Here is a 19,536-nt window from a genome sequence, read left to right as displayed (position 1 = left end):
CCTTCTATCCGCAGGTGAGAACCCAAATCAGAAAAGCCTGCCACTGCTAATTCACCCCGATTCTGTTTGTCTAGTCTCAACTTGAATATCTCTAGTTAAAGGAGCTCATTACCTCTCTAAATTTATGACAACACCTAGCACAGTAATGATGTGTTTTTTTTTTTGCAAAAAAAATAAGTTTTTATCACAAAATAAGTACATTTTAACAAAGAGTGGCATCCCCCATTTAAAAGCATATTACTCTATATTTTAAAATAAAGACCAGAGGCATAAAAAATGATGAATTTTTGCTAAACTATAACTTAAAATGGTGATATCCTACAATATTCAATACAAGGGTATTAAGAAATTGCCCAATACCTTTAGGGAAATTAAGGAATGGCTGATTGTATTGCTTCCCCGCTGAGAGCATCCTCAGGACACCAAGTATTCTCCCCACTGCTGAGAAGTTCAAGATGTTTCAACAGCAGCCACTAGCCACCATTCACTAAGTGTTTGTGGCGATTTGAAGCACTGAATAGGGAAAGCTTCCAAATTTTCATTTCTCTTCTCCACAAATTCTCTTGAGCACGTTGATGAATACAAGGACGAAGCAGTTCTGAGACATTTTCATTTCTACAGGGCTGTCTCTTGTGTGTTACTGTTTCAAATTTTTAAAAGTAATACTATAGCACACCAATTTTTAAAAAGACTCTAACATTGAAGAGCTCTAATGGTCTCCCCTAAACCTCCTTAGCTCTAATAAACAAGGTCTACAGATTAGACCAGAGTTTCTCAAATTTTTTTTCTGCTATAACATAAATGATGGATAACACTCCCATGAGTTAAAAAATTTATAAAATTTTAATGGAATATGTACAATTAACTGTAATTTTACTCCTTTTCTTTTATTCAAGAAAGCATTTATCCATAACAATTGCTTGGTTTAAAAAAAAAACCACGACAACAACAAAAAAAACATATTTAGCAATATGGGGAAAATGTGTTGACTTCAAAACTGTTCAAATTATATAAACAAACAAAAACAGCAAACTTAGGTACTATAACAAACTTTGTGTTACTTTTCTCACAACTGCTAAAAGTACTCCAGTAAGCTTCCACCCAGGGTGAGAACCACTCACGAGGCTGTATTTTAAGTACTAGAGTACGTTAAGAATTTTAAAACTCTAATGTTGCACTGTCCAATATAGTAGCCACTATCTATATGTGGCTACTCAAATTTAAACTTTAATTCATTGAAATTAAATGAAATTTAAAATTCAGTTCCTCAGTATCATCAGCCACATTTCAAGTACTCAGTAACCACATGTGGCTCGTAGCTACCACACTGGACACACAGCTATGGAACATTCCCATCATCACAGAAAGCTCTACTACATGATACTGTGCTAAGGAATCTTGGAGAGAAGCTAATCTAACTCTCTTAATTTACTAATTTAGAAACTGAGACCTCATTTCATTCAAGTGACTTACTCCAAGCTATATAGCTAGTAATTACAGGGCCAGAACCTGAACCAAGACCCTGGACTCTATAACTCACTCATTTCCACTCCGACACCTTGTTACCACCTGAATGATGTGAGTACGTGTTCCTTGCAGGGACAGTTCTGGGTTCTTTTGCAAGTATGTTCTCAGTTAACTGTCACATCAACCCTAGGAGAAATATAATCCCAATTAAGTAGATAATGAAAGTGACACCTGGCTGTATAAAGTATTATATCTGAGACCATACGGCATGTATGTAGTGGTGCCAAGATTCAAACTCCAAAGCCTGGATCTTCCTGCAGTGTTATATATAGTCGACATTCCACATTTTTTAATTATCCTTGAAAAATATTCTTTCAAATTTGCTAAGAGTTAGTGCCTTGTGATTCACTTTGTCAGCATTTCTCAGCAAAAGTATCCCAAGTAGGAAAATCCCAACACTTGACACTTTTGATCTAGGGAAGAAGAGTTGTTTATCCAACCTTGCCAGTCGTCACTGCTATAGAACAACAATAATAGCAGCTAACCTTTATTGAGCACTGTAAGTCACAGCACTGGACGAGGTGCTTCATGTTCATCTCCTTTAAGCTTCACAACAATCCTGAGAAGTAAATAGTTCATCTCCATTTCACAGACAGAAAAATTGAAGTGAAGAGTCAAGTCACTGATCTCAGGAAGAACTTTAAAAAGGATACGTGTTTGCTTGTGGTGATGCAAAAGGAAAGTTTTTTTAATACTTGATATAGTTGGAAAAGAGCAGAAGGTGTGTGAAAACTTTTAAATAAAAAATTAATTTTCCTCCTCACAATGGAAGTCACAGTTAAACCTATTACCTAGGTAGTTTCCCTCTGATGGATTCCTGATTTAACACAGTCACACTGTCTTCCACAAAGGCTGACTTTAGAGAGTCTCGTGAGCCCAGGGGTGCATGGGTATTATGGGGTAAGAAACACACCCCAAAATAGATTATTCAGTGTTTTTCAAGTTATTTTTAGTCCCTTCTGGTCATTTCTTACTCTAGGAATAAAAAGAAGAGAAAGTTACAGAAGATTGTTAAAGAAAAGAGATGGGAGAGAGCTGAAATCAGTCTATAATTAAGAGATGGCTACACATGCTTAGGACTTAATCACCCCAGGATGTCACTGCAAGTCCAAACAGCTGTCAAAAATTGGGGAAACCCAACACAATACAAAGTGGAGGGAGGTATATATATACACATATATAAACATATATAGTACATAATATACTGTACATTGTATGTTTTTTAAGATGACATGCCTGTCTAAACATGTTTTGCATCATGTAGTGAATTTGGTGAACACCAGTGCAGGACAGCCTCAGTTAAATGGGAAGGGGTTAGCCAGGGACAGCTGGCTTTAGCAGGAGGTCAGGGACAGAGACTGGCAGAGACAACTGCATGGCAGTTGTGGCAGGGAGGGGGTGGGCATATGGGACCGAAGGTGGTGAAGTAAGCTAGTTGTGTTCAGAGACAACAAGTGGACAGACTTGGCTGTGAGAAATAGAATGCTTGATCAAATGACTTAAGAATCAGAACCAGGTCTGAACTCTCTTTTCCGCTAGGACTTACTATGTAACTTTGGACAATTGACTACTTCCTGAGCCTGAGCCTCAACTTCCTTATCTGTAAAGTAAAAAAAAAAAAAAAAAAAAAAAACCTATTTCCTGGGTTTGTTGAGTATTAAATACACAGTAGGTGCTTAACAACTGTCCCTTCCTCTTGTTCTTCTTGGTTGCTAAGGAGAAATTGTGTTATGGCAGAAAAGCACATGCCACGCATTGCACCTGGGTGTCGTTCCCACATTATCTTCTTTGCAACAACCCTCAGGAGAGGCTTTCTTTGTCCTCATTTCACATCAGGGGCAATAAGAGGTTCCAGAGGTGATGTAACTTGCCCTACATCACAGAGGTGGTTTGTAACAGAGAGGAAGGATCAAAACCAGGTGTGTCTGACTGCCAGGGCCATGAATGTTCCACTATATCTGGCAGCTTCCTAAGCAATGAGTGAAGAAATTGAAAGGAATCAGTGAGAGGAATCCTCACAAGACAGGCTGAGAGTTAGCGTAATACTAGCAGCAAGTGCCTAAATCCACGCTCTCATTTGCTTGATACGCTTTATGAACTCCGGGTGAAGCTGAGGCTTTGCCATTTTCAACCAGAATAACCTACTTCTGGTTACTCACCCGGGAGATGAACAAACCTCAAGAATTTCACATCCCTGCCCCAGTTTCCTCATCTATAAAATGGACAGTCTGGACTAAGAGATTTCTCAAGTCACTTCTACCTCTAAAACAGTGAGCATGTAGGTAAAATTATGAAGTTTGGAACAGGTATACCAACCACTATTCTCAGAGCCAGCTCTTGAAAATGATGCCTCTTAACACTAGAAGCCTTTGTCACCCAAAAAGTTGTATAATCAGAATCCTAGAATCATATAGTAATGTTCTTGAACTCTTCAATTCAAAATACATGAACATACATTCACTCTCCAATTTCACTGATGTAGACACAATGCTTTTCTTTAATACTAGGGCATGTGGAGAGAGAGCAGCAGTGAATGATGTAGATAATAAACCAAGTCCACAATGCATCATCTACCATTTCCAGTTTCATTGTCCTTAAAATGGAAAGAGAACTTAAAGTGGTTACAAATAAATCCGAATGCAGAATCTCTCTAGATTTTGAAACATTTCCTCAATCTTGTATAGCTGTTTTTCCTACTTAATTTGACAGCAATTTTTTAGTGACTCACCTCTATGGAGTCTTTTTAAAGTATTTAATATAGTTTCCCTAGAAACAAGCACACTCTCATTACAGCAGTTTAATTAGATGATAAGTCCAGTGTTGCCATTCCTCCTCTCTGGCACCTCCAATGGCTCATCCACCTTCCTGAAAGGACAAGCTAAAGTCTGCACAAGGCTCAGCATGCTCTGACCCCTGCCCTCCTCCCTGACCTGTCTCTTGCCATCCTCCATGCACTGCCTCAAATGCCCATAGGAGCTCTTGCTGCAGACTTTACATTTCTGCTCCCTATCTCTGGAATTCTCTCCCCTTGGGTATACACCAGGCTAGCTCTTATAATTACCTCTCTCAGTATGTCTTTGATCAAATGTCACCTTCTCAGTGAAGCCTTCCCTATCACCCTATCTAAAGTAGCCACCTTCATCCCCTATTGAGCCTTTTCTATCTGTTCCACCTCCACAATGTTTTTCCCCATAGCCCACCTATCTGACATTCTATATATTTTACTTATTAGAATTCAAGCTCTATGAAGGCAGGAATTTTCATCTGTTTGTTCACAGATGCATTCCAGTGCATAGAATAGCAGGTCTCTAATTGTCATTCAATAAATATTTATTTAATAATTTTATTATTGTAATAAATATATTGTCTCTCAGACTGAATTGCATAACTACAATAATAAGTATCTCAGGCTTGAAGAGGTTCAGAAACAAGTGTAGCAGGCCAGGCTCAGTGGCTTATGCCTGTAATCCCAGCACTTTGAGATCAGGAGTTCAAGACCAGCCTGGCCAACATGCCAAAACCCTGTCTCTACCAAAAATACAAAAAAAAAAACTGGCCAGGTGTGGTGGTGTGCAGCTGTAGTCCCATCTGCTTGGGAGGCTGAGGCAGGAGAATTACTTGAACCCTAGAGGCAGAGGTTGCAGTGAGCCAAGATCCCTGCACTCCAGCCTGGGTGACAGAGCGATACCCTATCTCACAAAAAATAATAATAATAATAACAAAAGAAAGAAAAAAAAGAAAAAGAAACAAGTGTAGCAGAGCCTTGGTAAGCAAAGAAGTCAACTGGAGGAATGAGGAGTGTGCTGGTGTGGGAGGGTGCAGCCCACTAATCTTGAGCAGCCATGAGCCCTGTGATCAGCTAGAGCATGGCCCAAAGGGAAGCAAGGTCATCCAATAAATTCAAGTTGGCTGGGCTGTTTCTCCTTTTAACTTGATCAAACTGACCTCTCCAATTATTTGATCCTTTCATATTCAAACGTACAATAACACATAGCAAAGTTAAATATAGAAGATGGTCTAGCCACTTTTTTTCACATATCGGCAGAACAACAGAAGAAGACAGGATGTCTTGTTCTGGTCCACCCCAATGGTCAATTACCTCTAGCAAATCTCTTCATCTCTCTCTTTCATCCTTTCCATTAAAAGGGGGAAAAGTATGGAATAATACATGGCCTACCTATTTCATTGGTCTATTATAAGTATTAGACATATGAATACTTATGAAAATATATGGAAAAGTTATGAAGTACTCTACACAATAAATAATTCTCTTTTATTAGCATGGATAACTGACTTGTCTAAATATCTACTATAGCTCCCCAAAAGTGATAATATATTTTAGAGCAAATGATTCCTAAAACATATTAAAGAATAAACAGGGCAGGATATGGAATGACAAATAGAATAAAAATGGCTTTTTCCTAATTTTTAATAGAAAAATATAAAAAAAAACTTCTCGAGCAGTAACTACAGTATATAAAGTGCAGATTCAAGCATATTACTGTGAATATCTACAATTATCTAGACTCTAAGATACTTCAGATATTCCTTATCTATTTCAATACCACAAGGATAATCCAAGATGACTTATTAATATCACACATGTCAATAGCAGGTTGTGATGTAAATGAGCAAATTCTTTCCAACCATCTCAGTTCAGTTTTATTATAGCATTTATTACACCAAAATAAAAACATGGTGAAGAATGATTTGTCGCACTGTTTATTAGAGTTGATGGAGTGTAGATAGTCTTTTCAATAAGGCTTTAACACACTGTTATGCACCATAGTGCATTAGTAATGAAAAGAAATGCATGAGACTTATATCAGCTTTTCCCCCAAGTCATTCTGACATTAAATTCAAAATCAATTTTACCCTATATGGCAAGAGTTCAGAAATAAATGTTAATTTCTTTGCTGTTCACCAAAACTTAAGTTTATTATTCAAAGTAACAACAGAAATCCTTCCTATTCTACTTAATTTAATAATCATACTTTTTTTGGAGAAGGGTTCAAAGTGGGAAGCAAATGCAACCAGAAGATAAACAAATTGTGTTTCAGTTTGTATCTGACAAAAGGATGGGATCTAATTTTCTCTCTGATTAAAAGAACACAAAGAACAGCCACAGAATGCAAATTGTGTGTTGAGTGTTTGAATTTCTCTTCCAATACCTGAGTATCCGAATGGAACTAATTCACTCTGGAAAAGATATTAAATAATTGAGCATCACTGTGCCCAAATGAGGGCTAATCCTCAAACTGTGAAGAAAAATAAACATATTCTACAATGATAGGGTCAACTCACTCACTCAGGAACTTCAAACAAGCATTTTACATTCAAATGAAAGAAACAAGTATGTAAAGAATGACCTACCGCCAACAAGGAACCCTGATAGACACAAGCACCTGTGGGGAAAAACAAAACAAGAATTAAAAGGGATGCATAATAAACCAATAGGCACTGCCCCAGCAAGCTTGCTGCTAAAACTATATCTACATGCATCATAATCAGGAAAATGTACTTCTTCCAAAATCTTAAAAGCTTCAGCATTCTTCCCCTGGGGAAATAACCCCATACACCAAAACAACATTCCTTGGACACACATGAGGAAAAGCATCATTAAAACTTATGACTTGAATTTTAAGATAAATGTGTTTATAATGACATGCTATAAATACAGTAAATATTTTTCTTGGTGATAAGTCAGCAAAGCCTCCATAATCCAGTCCCATTTACTTATCCAGGCTTCCCTGCCACTGTTTGCTTACACTAAGCCTCCAGTCCAACCCAAGAGGCCAACTTAGAATCCTGTAATATATTTACATGTCTCAATGCCTTTGCTCATTTTCATTTTCTACAGGAGATGTACTTTGTCTAGTCAAGCCCTTTGAACCTGATCCCATCTCCTTTGTGAAACTTCTGCCCACCAGATTATGCTCCTCTGAGCTCCTAGCATTTTGTGCCTACATCTTCCATTTGTGAATTTATTCTTATGTATTTCCTTTCAAAGGATGTTGAAATGTTGTATCTACCCCACTACATTATATATATGTGTGTGTGTACTACATATAGAGAATATATACACTATATATACCATTACATATATACTATCACATATATAGTATATAGTATATATATCATATATAGTATAAACAGCATATGTAGTATTTATAGTATACATATATATATACTATAAAACTGAAATCTTAACTTAAAAAAAATATAGACACATTCCCAACCAATTTTTGAGCTGCACAACAGGTCTTGATTTAACTTAGAAAGAGATGGGCAGAGTGCTATCACTTACTCTCTCAGAAACTGAGTCTGCAAAACACATTTGAACAGTATATACACACCAAGGTGAAGCATATCTTAACCATGCTCCACAGTTGGTTTCTAAGGAGAGAAGGACATTATTTTACCACAGTGCTTACCTCTAATGGATCACTTATGAAGTCCCAATAATATTAACTTCTCAGGAAAGAATTGGTCTACCTTCTCCTCCAATAATAGAATTAAGAACAATCTTTAAAAAAACTGAAATGACTATTTACACTTAGGTTTGAATCAAAGATCTCTGTGGGTAAATTTATTGAAATAATTTTTATGTCCCTGACATTCTTTTTTTTTTTTGGTATACAACAATTTTATTGGTGTTTTAATATAATTCACCCAGAATATGAATGCATCACATTAGCTAAGTACAAGGCATATGTATAAGCAAAAATTATAAATTTATGACACCCTTGTGCCTTTCCCCTAATGACATTTCCAACTTTTAATGGTTTGTAGTTTTTCCTCTGCAGACATAGGATAATTAATATAGATATGTCATTTTTTAGTTTATAGTTTACACAAACTTATTATTTTACTTTAAAATAGTTTCTAGCCATGGCATTAATATTTATTAAAATTTCCGTACATATGAAAAAAGGAATTTATTTCTGTACATATGAAAGAAAGGAATAGGGAGTGTCTGTAAATGAATGATTTTATAGACACTCCCTATTTGCTTTTATTTATTTATTTATTTATTTTTTATTATTATTATACTTTAAGTTCTAATAAGAATAACTTGAGATAAAACCTTGGAGGAAAATTCTTCTTAATTGACTAATTTTTCCTTAAGAAATCTTGTTTCAAGACTTAGTAGTTCAGTCTATGGTATGTCATAAGAAAGGAAATATATATATACATATGTGTGTATGTATATGTATGTGTGTACTAAAATAATTCTATATATCTCAAATAAACATATATAAACACAATTCACTTTCTAGATTACTTATATGGATATGTTTAATTATTTCTGGTGTTTAGAAAATTTAGAATAAAGATCATCATCACTTAGGTACAATTTAACAAAATTTAAACTTTAGAATAAACAAAACTTAACTTTTAGAAAAAACACGAACAAAATGTAATCTTTAAAATAAGACTATCCTCAAATAATTTTATTGCTCTCCACAGCATTACCTTGCAAAGTCAATTTCTTTTCAAAGTTCCAAAGGAAATCAAGCATCTTAAGAAGTATCTGAGTACCCATATCAAAACCCATTTTTGGAAGTTTAGATAGCCATGATAAACTCACTGCAGTATGAAAAAAATACAGTAGGCCGGGCGCGGTGGCTCACGCTTGTAATCCCAGCACTTTGGGAGGCCGAGGCGGGCGGTTCACAAGGTCAGGAGATCGAGACCACGGTGAAACCCCGTCTCTACTAAAAATACAAAAAATTAGCCGGGCGTGGTGGCGGGCGCCTGTAGTCCCAGCTACTCGGAGGGGCTGAGGCAGGAGAATGGCGGGAACCCGGGGGGCGGAGCCTGCAGTGAGCCGAGATCGCGCCACTGCACTCCAGCCTGGGTGACAGAGCAAGACTCCGTCTCAAAAAAAAAAAAAATTAAAAAAAAAATTTAAAAAAGATAAATAAATAAATAAATAAAAGAAAAAAATACAGTAGCACTGAGTGTGGCACCACATCTATACCTGGGCAAGCCACGCATCTGCTGCAGACTCAACTCAAAATGGTGTAGAGCTGCTGAAAAATTATATCATTAGGAAAAAGAATTAATTCAATTTGGGTTGCTCTGTATTGTACAATTCGAAAAGAAATAAGCTTTGCCCTCTGAGTGCTTTCCTAAAACAGAACAGTTCTACCTGGAAGGCAGCTGCATCAATGAGCCTCCATTAACACAGCTTCCAAAACCTCATTTCTACTCTCTTGAGAAAATAAGCATTCCAGTGTGATGCCCAGTCCTATCAAACATTTATCATCACCCAATACCAGATGCAGCATCCAAAGCAAGCATATTTCTCTCACACATCCACCAGCAGATGAAGTTGAGGGGTTTGCTGACATGGGTACTGGGTGTAGCTTCTGGTTGAAAGCCAGAGTGGAGGTCTTTTCACTAATCCATCAGTTCACATAACATGAAAAACAAAATTACTCTCTCCACTCATTATTTTTTTTTCTTAAGGAGTACAAGAATGATTGCAGGTCTATTTGATGTTTATATTTATGGCAGGGAACTTTAAAGAAAATTCCAGCTCAAGGTGAATTCTGTGAGATGGTGCTGATCTAGAAGAAGAAATGAGCCTCCCTCAAAGGAAAACTGAGGAAAAACCAGAGACAACAGGAGTAGTTCTCTAACTATGAACAATGCCAGTTTCAGGGCACAGAATGCAGCTGAGGTGCCAGGTAATTTAAGTTCTAACATCTCACAGCCTGTGAGAAAGTGCATAAAGTTTTGCAGGGTGAAGTAATTTTATAGTGTCAAGAAGGAAGCCCAGATCCTGAGACCTGAGCTGCTCTTTTCCTGTGTGGCTGGCTCATTTCTTGCAGGTCACATAGACAAAATGTTACTGCATAAAATTTAAACAAGTAAATACTGTGTTTAATCCCTTTTGCACATTATAATGTACTCCTTTATGAGATGACTGTATAAAATCTAATATTTTTGGAGAAATTTTGAGATATAATTTGCATATATTCTGAAACCATTGGTAAACTGAGTAAATTAGAGAAGTTAAATCCAAGCACCACAAAATGTCAGACCCATTAGTTCAAAGAAATAGTGGCAGATACAACCATTAAGATACAAAAAGATTTGGAGAGCATGGTACCACAAAAACATGACTCATTAGGAACAAGCAGCCACAAGCTGGCATTTAAATGTTCAGGCTTTATGTTGTGTTATAATTCAGCATATGGCTGTGTGCACTGTGGAATACTTAAAATAGAATCATTTTCTGAACTGACAGGACAGCTCATGTCCTGATTATTGTCAACTAGGATTTAGATCAATTAATAGAGTAGTTAAAATGAAAGGGGGCCAACTGTCTTGGAACTATGGTAAGATTTGGCATGAGGCTCCAACTTTGACATGTGGTAGTCCCCTCCCCTTCTCTGAGCCATGTGTTTAAGAATATTTACACTTTGGGAGGCCGAGGCGGGCGGATCACAAGGTCAGGAGATCGAGACCATCCTGGCTAACACGGTGAAACCCCGTCTCTACTAAAAATACAAAAAATTAGCCGGGCGTGTTGGCGGGCGCGTGTAGTCCCAGCTACTTGGGAGGCTGAGGCAGGAGAATGGCGTGAACCCGGGAGGCGGAGCTTGCAGTGGGCCGAGATCGCGCCACTGCACTCCAGCCTGGGTGACAGAGTGAGACTCCGTCTTAAAAAAAAAAAAAAAATATTTAATGACTGCTTGTGTGAGTACAGTTGGGTGATATTGCCACCCAAGTCCATAACAGTGAATACGGATGGCTGGGTCCTTACTAAATGATGTACACTATATAAGGAGAGTAATGCCCAGAATCCGATCTTCAGAGGGCAATGGAAATATAATTGATGAAAATAAGAGTCCACAACAACGCCTCTTTATTTCCATTGCCAGGTGATTACAAAAGCCAAAGGATGCAAAGTTACAACCATCATCTAACATTTCCATCCTGAGAAACCCACCAAGGACCAAATGTTCCCATATCCCTACTGCTATTCAACTGACATTAACGATTTCTAGATATGCAAACCCCTTGAGCACGGGGGTTTTTTTGGCTTTGGTTTTGATGTCTGTACCCACCTACCGGACATAACCTGACACATAACCTCTCAATAAAGGCTTGCAGAATGAAAGAATTAGGTTACTTTTTTCCAGCCAAGGTCTTCTCTTCCCTAACATTGAGTTTCAAGCATAGAGTCTCTCAACGAAACAACTCTGCAGCCCAGAGTGGAACCAACTACCCTAACTCACCCATAAATAAAATATATTGTCTATCAAATGATCCTCTTCAATGTAACCTGTTAAACGGCATTTATAGCAAAAACCTGGGATTCAGGGATTGTGGGAATGACTAAAATCACATGGAGAGTGATGGGACACAGACTAAATCTCAGTCCTCTTAACCTCCAATTCAATGATGTTTCTCTACCCCAAGGCAACTGTCTTATCTAGTGTAACTTCACAGGACTTCCATATGTCAACAGAACTCAAGATATTTCTCCAGAAAAAGCCATGGTAGAGTTTCTCTGATTCAGAAAGCAGCCATGTTAGAAGCTTCTTTGTGACGTCTTGATTTTATTAAGTTCTCAAGTCATAGCATTAATACTTTACCAGTTTAGCAATATAAGGCCATATAAAATAACACTGCCAATAATTTGCTTGTAAAAATTTATTTTTCTTTTGATAGCCAAAATAAAATTTAGAGGCCAGGCATAGTGGCTCACACCTGTAATCCTAGCACTTTGGAAGGCCAAGGCAGGCAGTTCACTTGAGGTCAGGGGTTCAAGACCAGCCTGGCCAACATGGTGAAACTCTGTCTCTACTAAAAATACGAAAATTAGCTGGGCATGGTGGCACACATCTGTAATCCCAGCTACTCAGGAGGGTGAGACATGAGAATCGATTGAGGCCAGGGGGCCGAGGCAGCAGTGAGCTGAGATCGCACCGCTGCACTCCAGCCTGGGTGATAGAGCAAGACTCTGTCTCAAAAAATAAAAATAATAAAAATAATAAAATTTAGAACCAGAAAATTGTAATTGACCACAAATAATGCAGCAAATACTGATCTCTTTTTCTTCTATGTTTGATGATTAGCCAAAGTATCTTAGAGCTATCACCTAATTGACTTCATTTAGTAAATGACAGAACTATAGCACAAAGAAGTTAGATGGTTCATTCAAGGTTAGTGAGCTAATCAGAGGCCAGTCCACCAGTTAAACTTAATTCAAAAGAGTATAATTTGGCAATACTGTTCATCTGACCAATTTTTTGAGCCCTTACTGTATACTAGGAGCTGAACTGAAGATATAAGAATAGGAGCCATCCTAAGCCCTCAATAAGCACACAGCTAAGTGAGGAAGACCAAACCCATACCAACCACAATTGTTCTCTCTGTGCACTGAGAAGAAAACGACAAATTCTGCCATAAGCTGGTTAGCAAAGGTGTCACAAGGTACATCCCATCAAAAGGAGTATACATGTGAATGTCTCTTTTCCATTTTTAAAAATTATTCTCTAGGCTGATAATAAAAACTTGAGGAGATTTCTAAGATCCTTGAGGTTTCCAACCTTGATCTCAATGCTCTTATTTTTTAAAGATAAAGAAAACCTTGAGAGGACCAAACCAGAGGTCTCATCAGATGACAAATGTTTTTTTGTCTGTGGGAGTGATATCACTTAATTAAACTAATTAAATGAGATAAAGTATGTAAAGTGCTTAGCAAAGTGCCAGGCAAACAATACCTGCTCTATAAATGGCCATGTTGATTCATTCATTCATTCATTCATTATTAGATAAGCACCATTATGATGTGGGTGGAAACTCTCAGACATCTATCAATTGATCAATCCAATTTGTGAAATGGCTATAGAATGCTCTGACAGTAAAGTAAAACAATAAGAAGCAAAGTTTCCAAAGACTCTTTGGAGTAATATCCACACCCTCTCCCCCCGCAACCCCGTCTCCGCCCCCGGCTCTCTGTGCTTCGCATCCCCCCATCCCCACCTGCCAATCTAAAGATTCGGCACTTCTTAAACTTGGCCCACTAGATCAAGCAATCTGCCAAGGAGCGCACCCTGTAGGTTCTTAATAATAATGCCTTTTGTTGATTCCAGAGTTTTGGTTCCGAGAAGCTGCACCATTCCAACTGCCCCCTGGTGAGCAATCCGGGAGTGATAACACGTTTTCTGCGTTGCTGGGATAGGACTCTAAATTTTGAAAACTGACACCAAGTGAAATTAATTTTTCTAAGTACCAAGTTCAGGTTTGGGTGGCCTGGGGTGACTCTCTCATCTGGTTTATTATTATAATCAAGCCCTACAAGCTTTTTTTTTTCCCGAAGTACGCGCCCACACGCACATAAACAATAAAGTTATATTTCTACAGGACTTGCACTGTTGGGAGAAGGCTGCACAGGCCCCAGATGTGCCTTTCCCGGAGATTATACACACTTGACACACATCCCGGAAGAGTGCAGAAGGCAGCACCTGGACCCACGGGAAAGTCCCCCACTGCTGTGCGTGGATTCCCAAGGCCTTTCTCTTGGGAAGCCAGCAAAGAAAAGGCAGCTGCTCCAGTGACTGGAGGTCGACCCGAGGCAGAGCTTTGTCCTCCCCGGGCCTCCCGCAGCCCCCAGTCCTGCGCCGGAGCTCGACCCGCGGGAGCCGCCCCGAGACCCTTCCTGGGCACCAGGGCGGAGAAGGCGGCCCGCCCCGCTCCCGCCGCCGGCTAGCCGCCGTTCTGATTTGCGGCGGGGCAGGTGAACTCTTCTTCCCGCAGCTGGATGAATAATGAATGGAGCCGGGAGGGGAAGCCGAGAGCCAGGTGCTGTGGATTAAGCCGTCTTCCTCCCACCCGCCGGCTCCTTTCCCCCTCCCTAAGCACTGGCGGGGCGACTTCCCTGGCTCCTTGGAGCAGGTGGGAGCTCAGAGCGCCTCGCGTCCCCAGGCCCGGCATCCCATGACCCCAAACTCTTAATTTACTTATTGACTCATTTATTTGGCTGAGCCCGTATTGCATTTGATATCATGGCGACAACTACTCTCACGGCTTCCTTTTCTCTCCTGCCGCTCTGGGGTTTTACATGTAGCTTGGAGCCTCGGAGGAAAACCAGGAGGCGGAGGGTGAAGTAAAAGAATGAACCTAAATTCTTATTAACCACTTTTGTTCTGGGAAGCAGGCGGGTTCGTGCTTCTCCGTACTGGAGAGATTTCTTTCAGTGCAACTGAACTGCCCACGTCCAGAACACGCTCCAACCAGTTAGTTATAAAATCCTAACTGGATTTCAGGGGGAGACTAACTGAGGTAAGGAGGGCGGGAGAGCGATGGGGCTTTAAGATGAAAGATTGTATGTTTCTTAGGAACAGAAGTATTTTTAAACAGGTAAGAGCAATTGTTCCCTCCTCACCTATGCTCCATGCAGTTGCTTTCCCTTCGGGGAAAGGTAGGTGGTGGAAAGAAAAAGGATCAGTTTCAGAGATGTCACCTCTGTCGGCCACCCACCCACCCAAAAGCACTTAGGGCAGAGAGGGAGGCCGTTTCGGGGGTGTAATCCGAATACAAAACAATCAGGAGTAGGAATCTTATCAGAAAAAGCCTACTCCAGTTTCACTTCCACCTCACCCTCCCCAGAAAAACTTCCACCCGACCCACAATACCATAAAACCTGCTGAGCTTTTTAAACTGCACGGTCACTCACACATACACACACACACACACACACACACACGGCACCGCTCTCTCACCTTCGGAATGATGAGGCAATACTGCAAATTCCGCCAACGCTAGGGCCAGCCCGAGCCACACTTTGAGGACACCCATCGCCGCCTCGGCACCCACGATGGAGGAGCCCAGCCTTCAGCATCCAAGAAGCGGCTCGGCCAAAACGCTGGCTCCGGCGCTTGGAACCCGGGCGCACTGAAGGTGGGGGACCGCGGGCCGTTACCTCCGGGAAAAAGAGATGGACGGGCCGAGAGCGACACTCATCAGCCTGGAGGCGCCGGAGCGGGCTGGGGGTTCAATTCACTCGCTGCTCAGGCAGAGAGCGCGCCGAGCTCCCCCGCAAGGCAGGACGCCAGCGTGAGCTTTGGGAGAATAAGAGGAGGCAGAGCACAGTTCTCCGCATCAAAGTCTCGCCTGAAAGTTGCTGGTCACCGGCTGATGGGATCTTCCAGCATTTCTCTCGGGCTAGACCCTTCCGCTCCTGGGTCCCCGACAGTGGAAATCCTGGCTCTGGGTTGTCCGAAGCAGCTTTTTAAAGTTCGCTTGACACCATACGTCGGCGCTGCGTCGGCACCGCGGGTCGCCGGGAGCCCCGAAAGACCCACCCACACCCACTCCTTGGTCGGGCCACCCGGCTCCGCAGACCTCATCTGCCGGGGGCCGCTCACTGGAAACTTTGTGCAGCGCTGAGGGCAGCTCCGGGCACTCGCCCGCGCTGCAGCCGCACGGCACAGCCTCGGGCTGCGCTCCCTGCAGCAGACTGTTCGGAAGCTTCCGAGGAAAGACTAGGGGGCGCTGCTGCTACTTTCTCGTCCCCGCCCCTCGCCTGGGTGAGGAGGGCTGCGGGGGCGCGGCTTGCTGCACACCAACACCCACCTCCGTGCTGAACACCCCGGCGCTGGTCTGCAGGGTAGAGGTGCAATGATTACGGGAGTGGAAGAAGAGCCATAATTTTAATTGCACGGAGGAAAAAGCTAGCGAGGCTGGAAAAGACCCCCAAAATCAAGGCCACTCGGGCGAGAGAGCCTGGAAACGCCCAAAATACGCCGGGTCTGGACCCCGCGTTTAAAGGACGCACGTTCAGCCTTCCTCTAGCCTCCCTTGCCTCCTTCCTCTCTGCTTTGCTCGGTGTGAAAATGGACCCAGAGACTCGGAGCTTTGGCAAAGATTCCAGAGAGTCACGTGGGGAAAGGGAGAAGCGAGGAGGGGGGTGAGGGGAGGCCGAGAGAGCAACCTGATCCCTTTATTCATTCTGCTGGAGTTCAGATTGGCTTTGTCTGGGGAGGAATCAAAAGTGGTCATACCGGGGACGGAGGGGGTAGAGATAGGTTGCACAGTTCTTGCTCAGGCACACCGGAAGGCAGATGAACCGTGTCCACATCCCTTGTTAGGGGAGGAACTGATTCCGCGGGCTGGGGGAGCGTGTGCCCACATCAAAGGCCCTGGGGCTACCTCCCACCCCCACAGCCCGCCACTCCTGCTGGACGAAGTGCGTCCGGGGGACCTGATTGATCCTTTTTCCTCGCTCTGGGACCCTCAGGCTGTTGCATCCTGGCTTTTACTAGCAGCCCAGGAAGATCTTGGCGTGTGTGTCCTAGGCGGAGCCTAGGAGCAAATGCACCTTTCCCTTTCCCTAGGAGACTCTGTCTGTGGAACACAACGCGGTCTGGGAGCTGTGGGTCCAGCTGAGCCCCCAAATGCCAATGGCTGGGAAAGTAACAACAGGACACGGCAGACTCGGGTGCGCACTTGAAGAGCAGAGGCCTTGATTCCCCGCCAGGACTGACGGACGGCAGCTATTTTTATAGGACCGAATAAAAATAGCTGGCCCACGTTTAATCGTTTCGTAAGGGAACAGCTGCATCAGAGAGATGCTGACTGGGTTCTGATTGGCCCAGAGAAGAAACGTCTCGGGTCCCTCAATTGAGTCAGGACGGGCGAAAGTGTTGGAGGGGAGTTTGCAGAAGCAGTTGCATGAGCTGTGCTGGCGGGGGTCCCACTTGCTTCCAGTCTTCACGAGCACCATAACGCGGGCCCACGTTCTAACGTGCACTGACGCCACTTGGAACAATTCACTTTTCGGAATAACTGGAATAAGTTGAAACTGGTAGGTCCCTGTCAGTGTTACTATTCAGCCAGAACAAAGGAGAACCTCTGACAATCTGGCTCTGAATCTTAAGTATTTGGAGGACCCAGGGTTTGCACAATTCGCCCTCAGTCTCTCTGTTGGGCTGAGGTCATTCTAGGGACAGAGGTTGTATCATCTTTGTATAATTGAAGCACATAGTAGGTGCTCTTTAAACATTTGTTGAAATAATGGATTAAGTGCCTGAGAGCAGCGGCCATATCAAGGGGAGCTGCGGGCCTTAACCTCCTCCCAAAAAAAGACCCCTCCCTTTTTATTTAGAAAGTAGGGCCTGTGCAGTGGCTCACGCCTGTAATCCCAGCACTTTGGTAGGCTGAGGCAGGCAGATCACTTGATGTCAGGAGTTCGAGACCAGCCTGGCCAACATGGTGAAATCCCATTTCTACTAAAAATACAAAAATTAGCTAGGTGTGGTGGCACATGCCTCTAATCCCAGCTACTCTGAAGGCTAAGGCACGAGAATCACTTGAACCCGGGAGGCAGATGTCGCAGTGAGCAGAGATCTCACCACTGCACTCCAGCCTGGGTGACACAGCGAGACTCTGTCTCAAAAATAAAGGTGGGGTGGGGCGGGGGGTGGAGGACATCTTCTCAATCCATGTAAAGTGATGTGCAAATTCAAACTCAGCTTCCAACACACTCTGACAACCAGATTGTCACCCTTAAACCCCCTCCTAATTTTGCAGCTGCTACTGAATGGGAGTAACTTAAACCATTTGTTCTCTCAAAAATCAACAATTTGATTTTATTTTAAAAATCAAGCTGGGCGCAGTGGGGTGCACCTGTAGTTTCAGCTACTCCAGAGCCTGAGGCGGGAGGGTCACTTGGGCTTGGGAGTTGGAAGCCGTGGTCCACCATGATTACGCCTGTAAATAATCACTGCACTCCAAAAATCATACAATTATGGCACAGGTCTCAATAAGACATCTGTTATACTTGCTAATTGCAAATAGGCTACTTTTCAAAAAGGAAAAACAATAAATAAAGGGAGAATAGCACTACCAAGTTACCCTGAATTCATCATATGCTGTATTTATTGGATTTATATATAACATCCCCCCTTGACCACCAGTCCACCACAGGGGCACACGCTGGCCCACTCACATAGTCCTCCCTCTGCCCTAATTAGTCAAGGGAGAAGGCAGCCTGAGTCCTTGCCCTAAGATCACTTGGAAGACCAAAGGATCAACCAATATTTCTGTAATATTAGGCATATCTAACACCTTCTATGGCCACTTCAACTGAAATGATGGAAAAAGAAATTATATGAACCTAACATATTTCATTATGATGAAAATTTAGTAAGCATGTTTATGGAGATGCACCTAATCATAACTAGCTGATCTCTATAAGTTAACCTCCACAAAAGATAGCTTCATGTTTCCTCATAGGAAGTTGGCAATTCACTAGCCAGAGATATTTGGGTCTATATCTTCAGTCCTCTTTAGTTACAAGTCCTGATTCCACACCTTTTGTTAATATGTGCCACAATATCTCCTTGGATCAGCCCTGCTGTCATCTGTTCACAACTCCCTGTCCTTGTTGCTGCCCATTTTGGGGAATTTATTTATCAACTCCTGCTGTAAATGATAATAATAACAATGATAACACATATTGAATATTTTGTGCCTAACACTGTACACTTTCCCATGTAATCCTCCAATAACCATGTGAGATAGGTGCTATTATTATTTCCATTGACAGGCGAAATAACAGATGTTCAGAGAATTAAGTTATCTATCCAAAGTCAGACAGCTAGTACATGACAACGCATATCAGAGCAAGAAATTCTAGCTCTCATAACAGGCAAACTCCCAAATTACAGTATCTTAACACAGCAAAAGTTTATTTCTTGATCACATCTTGGCCCCTGGGAATTGGTGACTCCTTCTAGTCAGGCCATCATGAAACATATGACACCCATGGCTTCTGCATGGGGTAATGAAAGAGGCATTGCCACCTTTAAGGGCCTCAGCCCTTCCTGTCACAGTCCAATGACAAGAATGAGTCTTGTGACCCCTAACTACTTATAAGAGAGGATGGGACACATAGGGGAACACATATATATTTAGTGAGCACTAACTGTACTGCTTTACCCTAGCGCCCATGCTCTTATCTATCTTAACTGTCCTTAGTTATCT

The 19,536-nt window shown here is 41.9% G+C and overlaps 1 protein-coding gene across 1 annotated transcript in view; it reads right to left on the bottom strand.

The window, feature by feature from the left end:
- Positions 1–15,755, bottom strand: part of FRAS1 (Fraser extracellular matrix complex subunit 1) — a 458,426-nt gene extending 442,671 nt beyond the window's left edge. Inside the window, exons 1-2 of the mRNA XM_030819038.1 lie at positions 15,273–15,755; positions 6,901–6,932 (exon numbers count right to left, since the gene is read on the bottom strand). Coding sequence (XP_030674898.1) covers positions 6,901–6,932; positions 15,273–15,348 — 108 coding nt within the window. The 5' untranslated portion in view covers positions 15,349–15,755. The remainder of the gene's footprint in view (positions 1–6,900; positions 6,933–15,272) is intronic.
- Positions 15,756–19,536: the final 3,781 nt, after the last annotated feature.

Source organism: Nomascus leucogenys, chromosome 9 (assembly GCF_006542625.1).
Source record: "Nomascus leucogenys isolate Asia chromosome 9, Asia_NLE_v1, whole genome shotgun sequence".
NCBI lineage: Eukaryota > Metazoa > Chordata > Mammalia > Primates > Hylobatidae > Nomascus > Nomascus leucogenys.
This window is presented reverse-complemented; position numbering and strand designations above follow the sequence as displayed.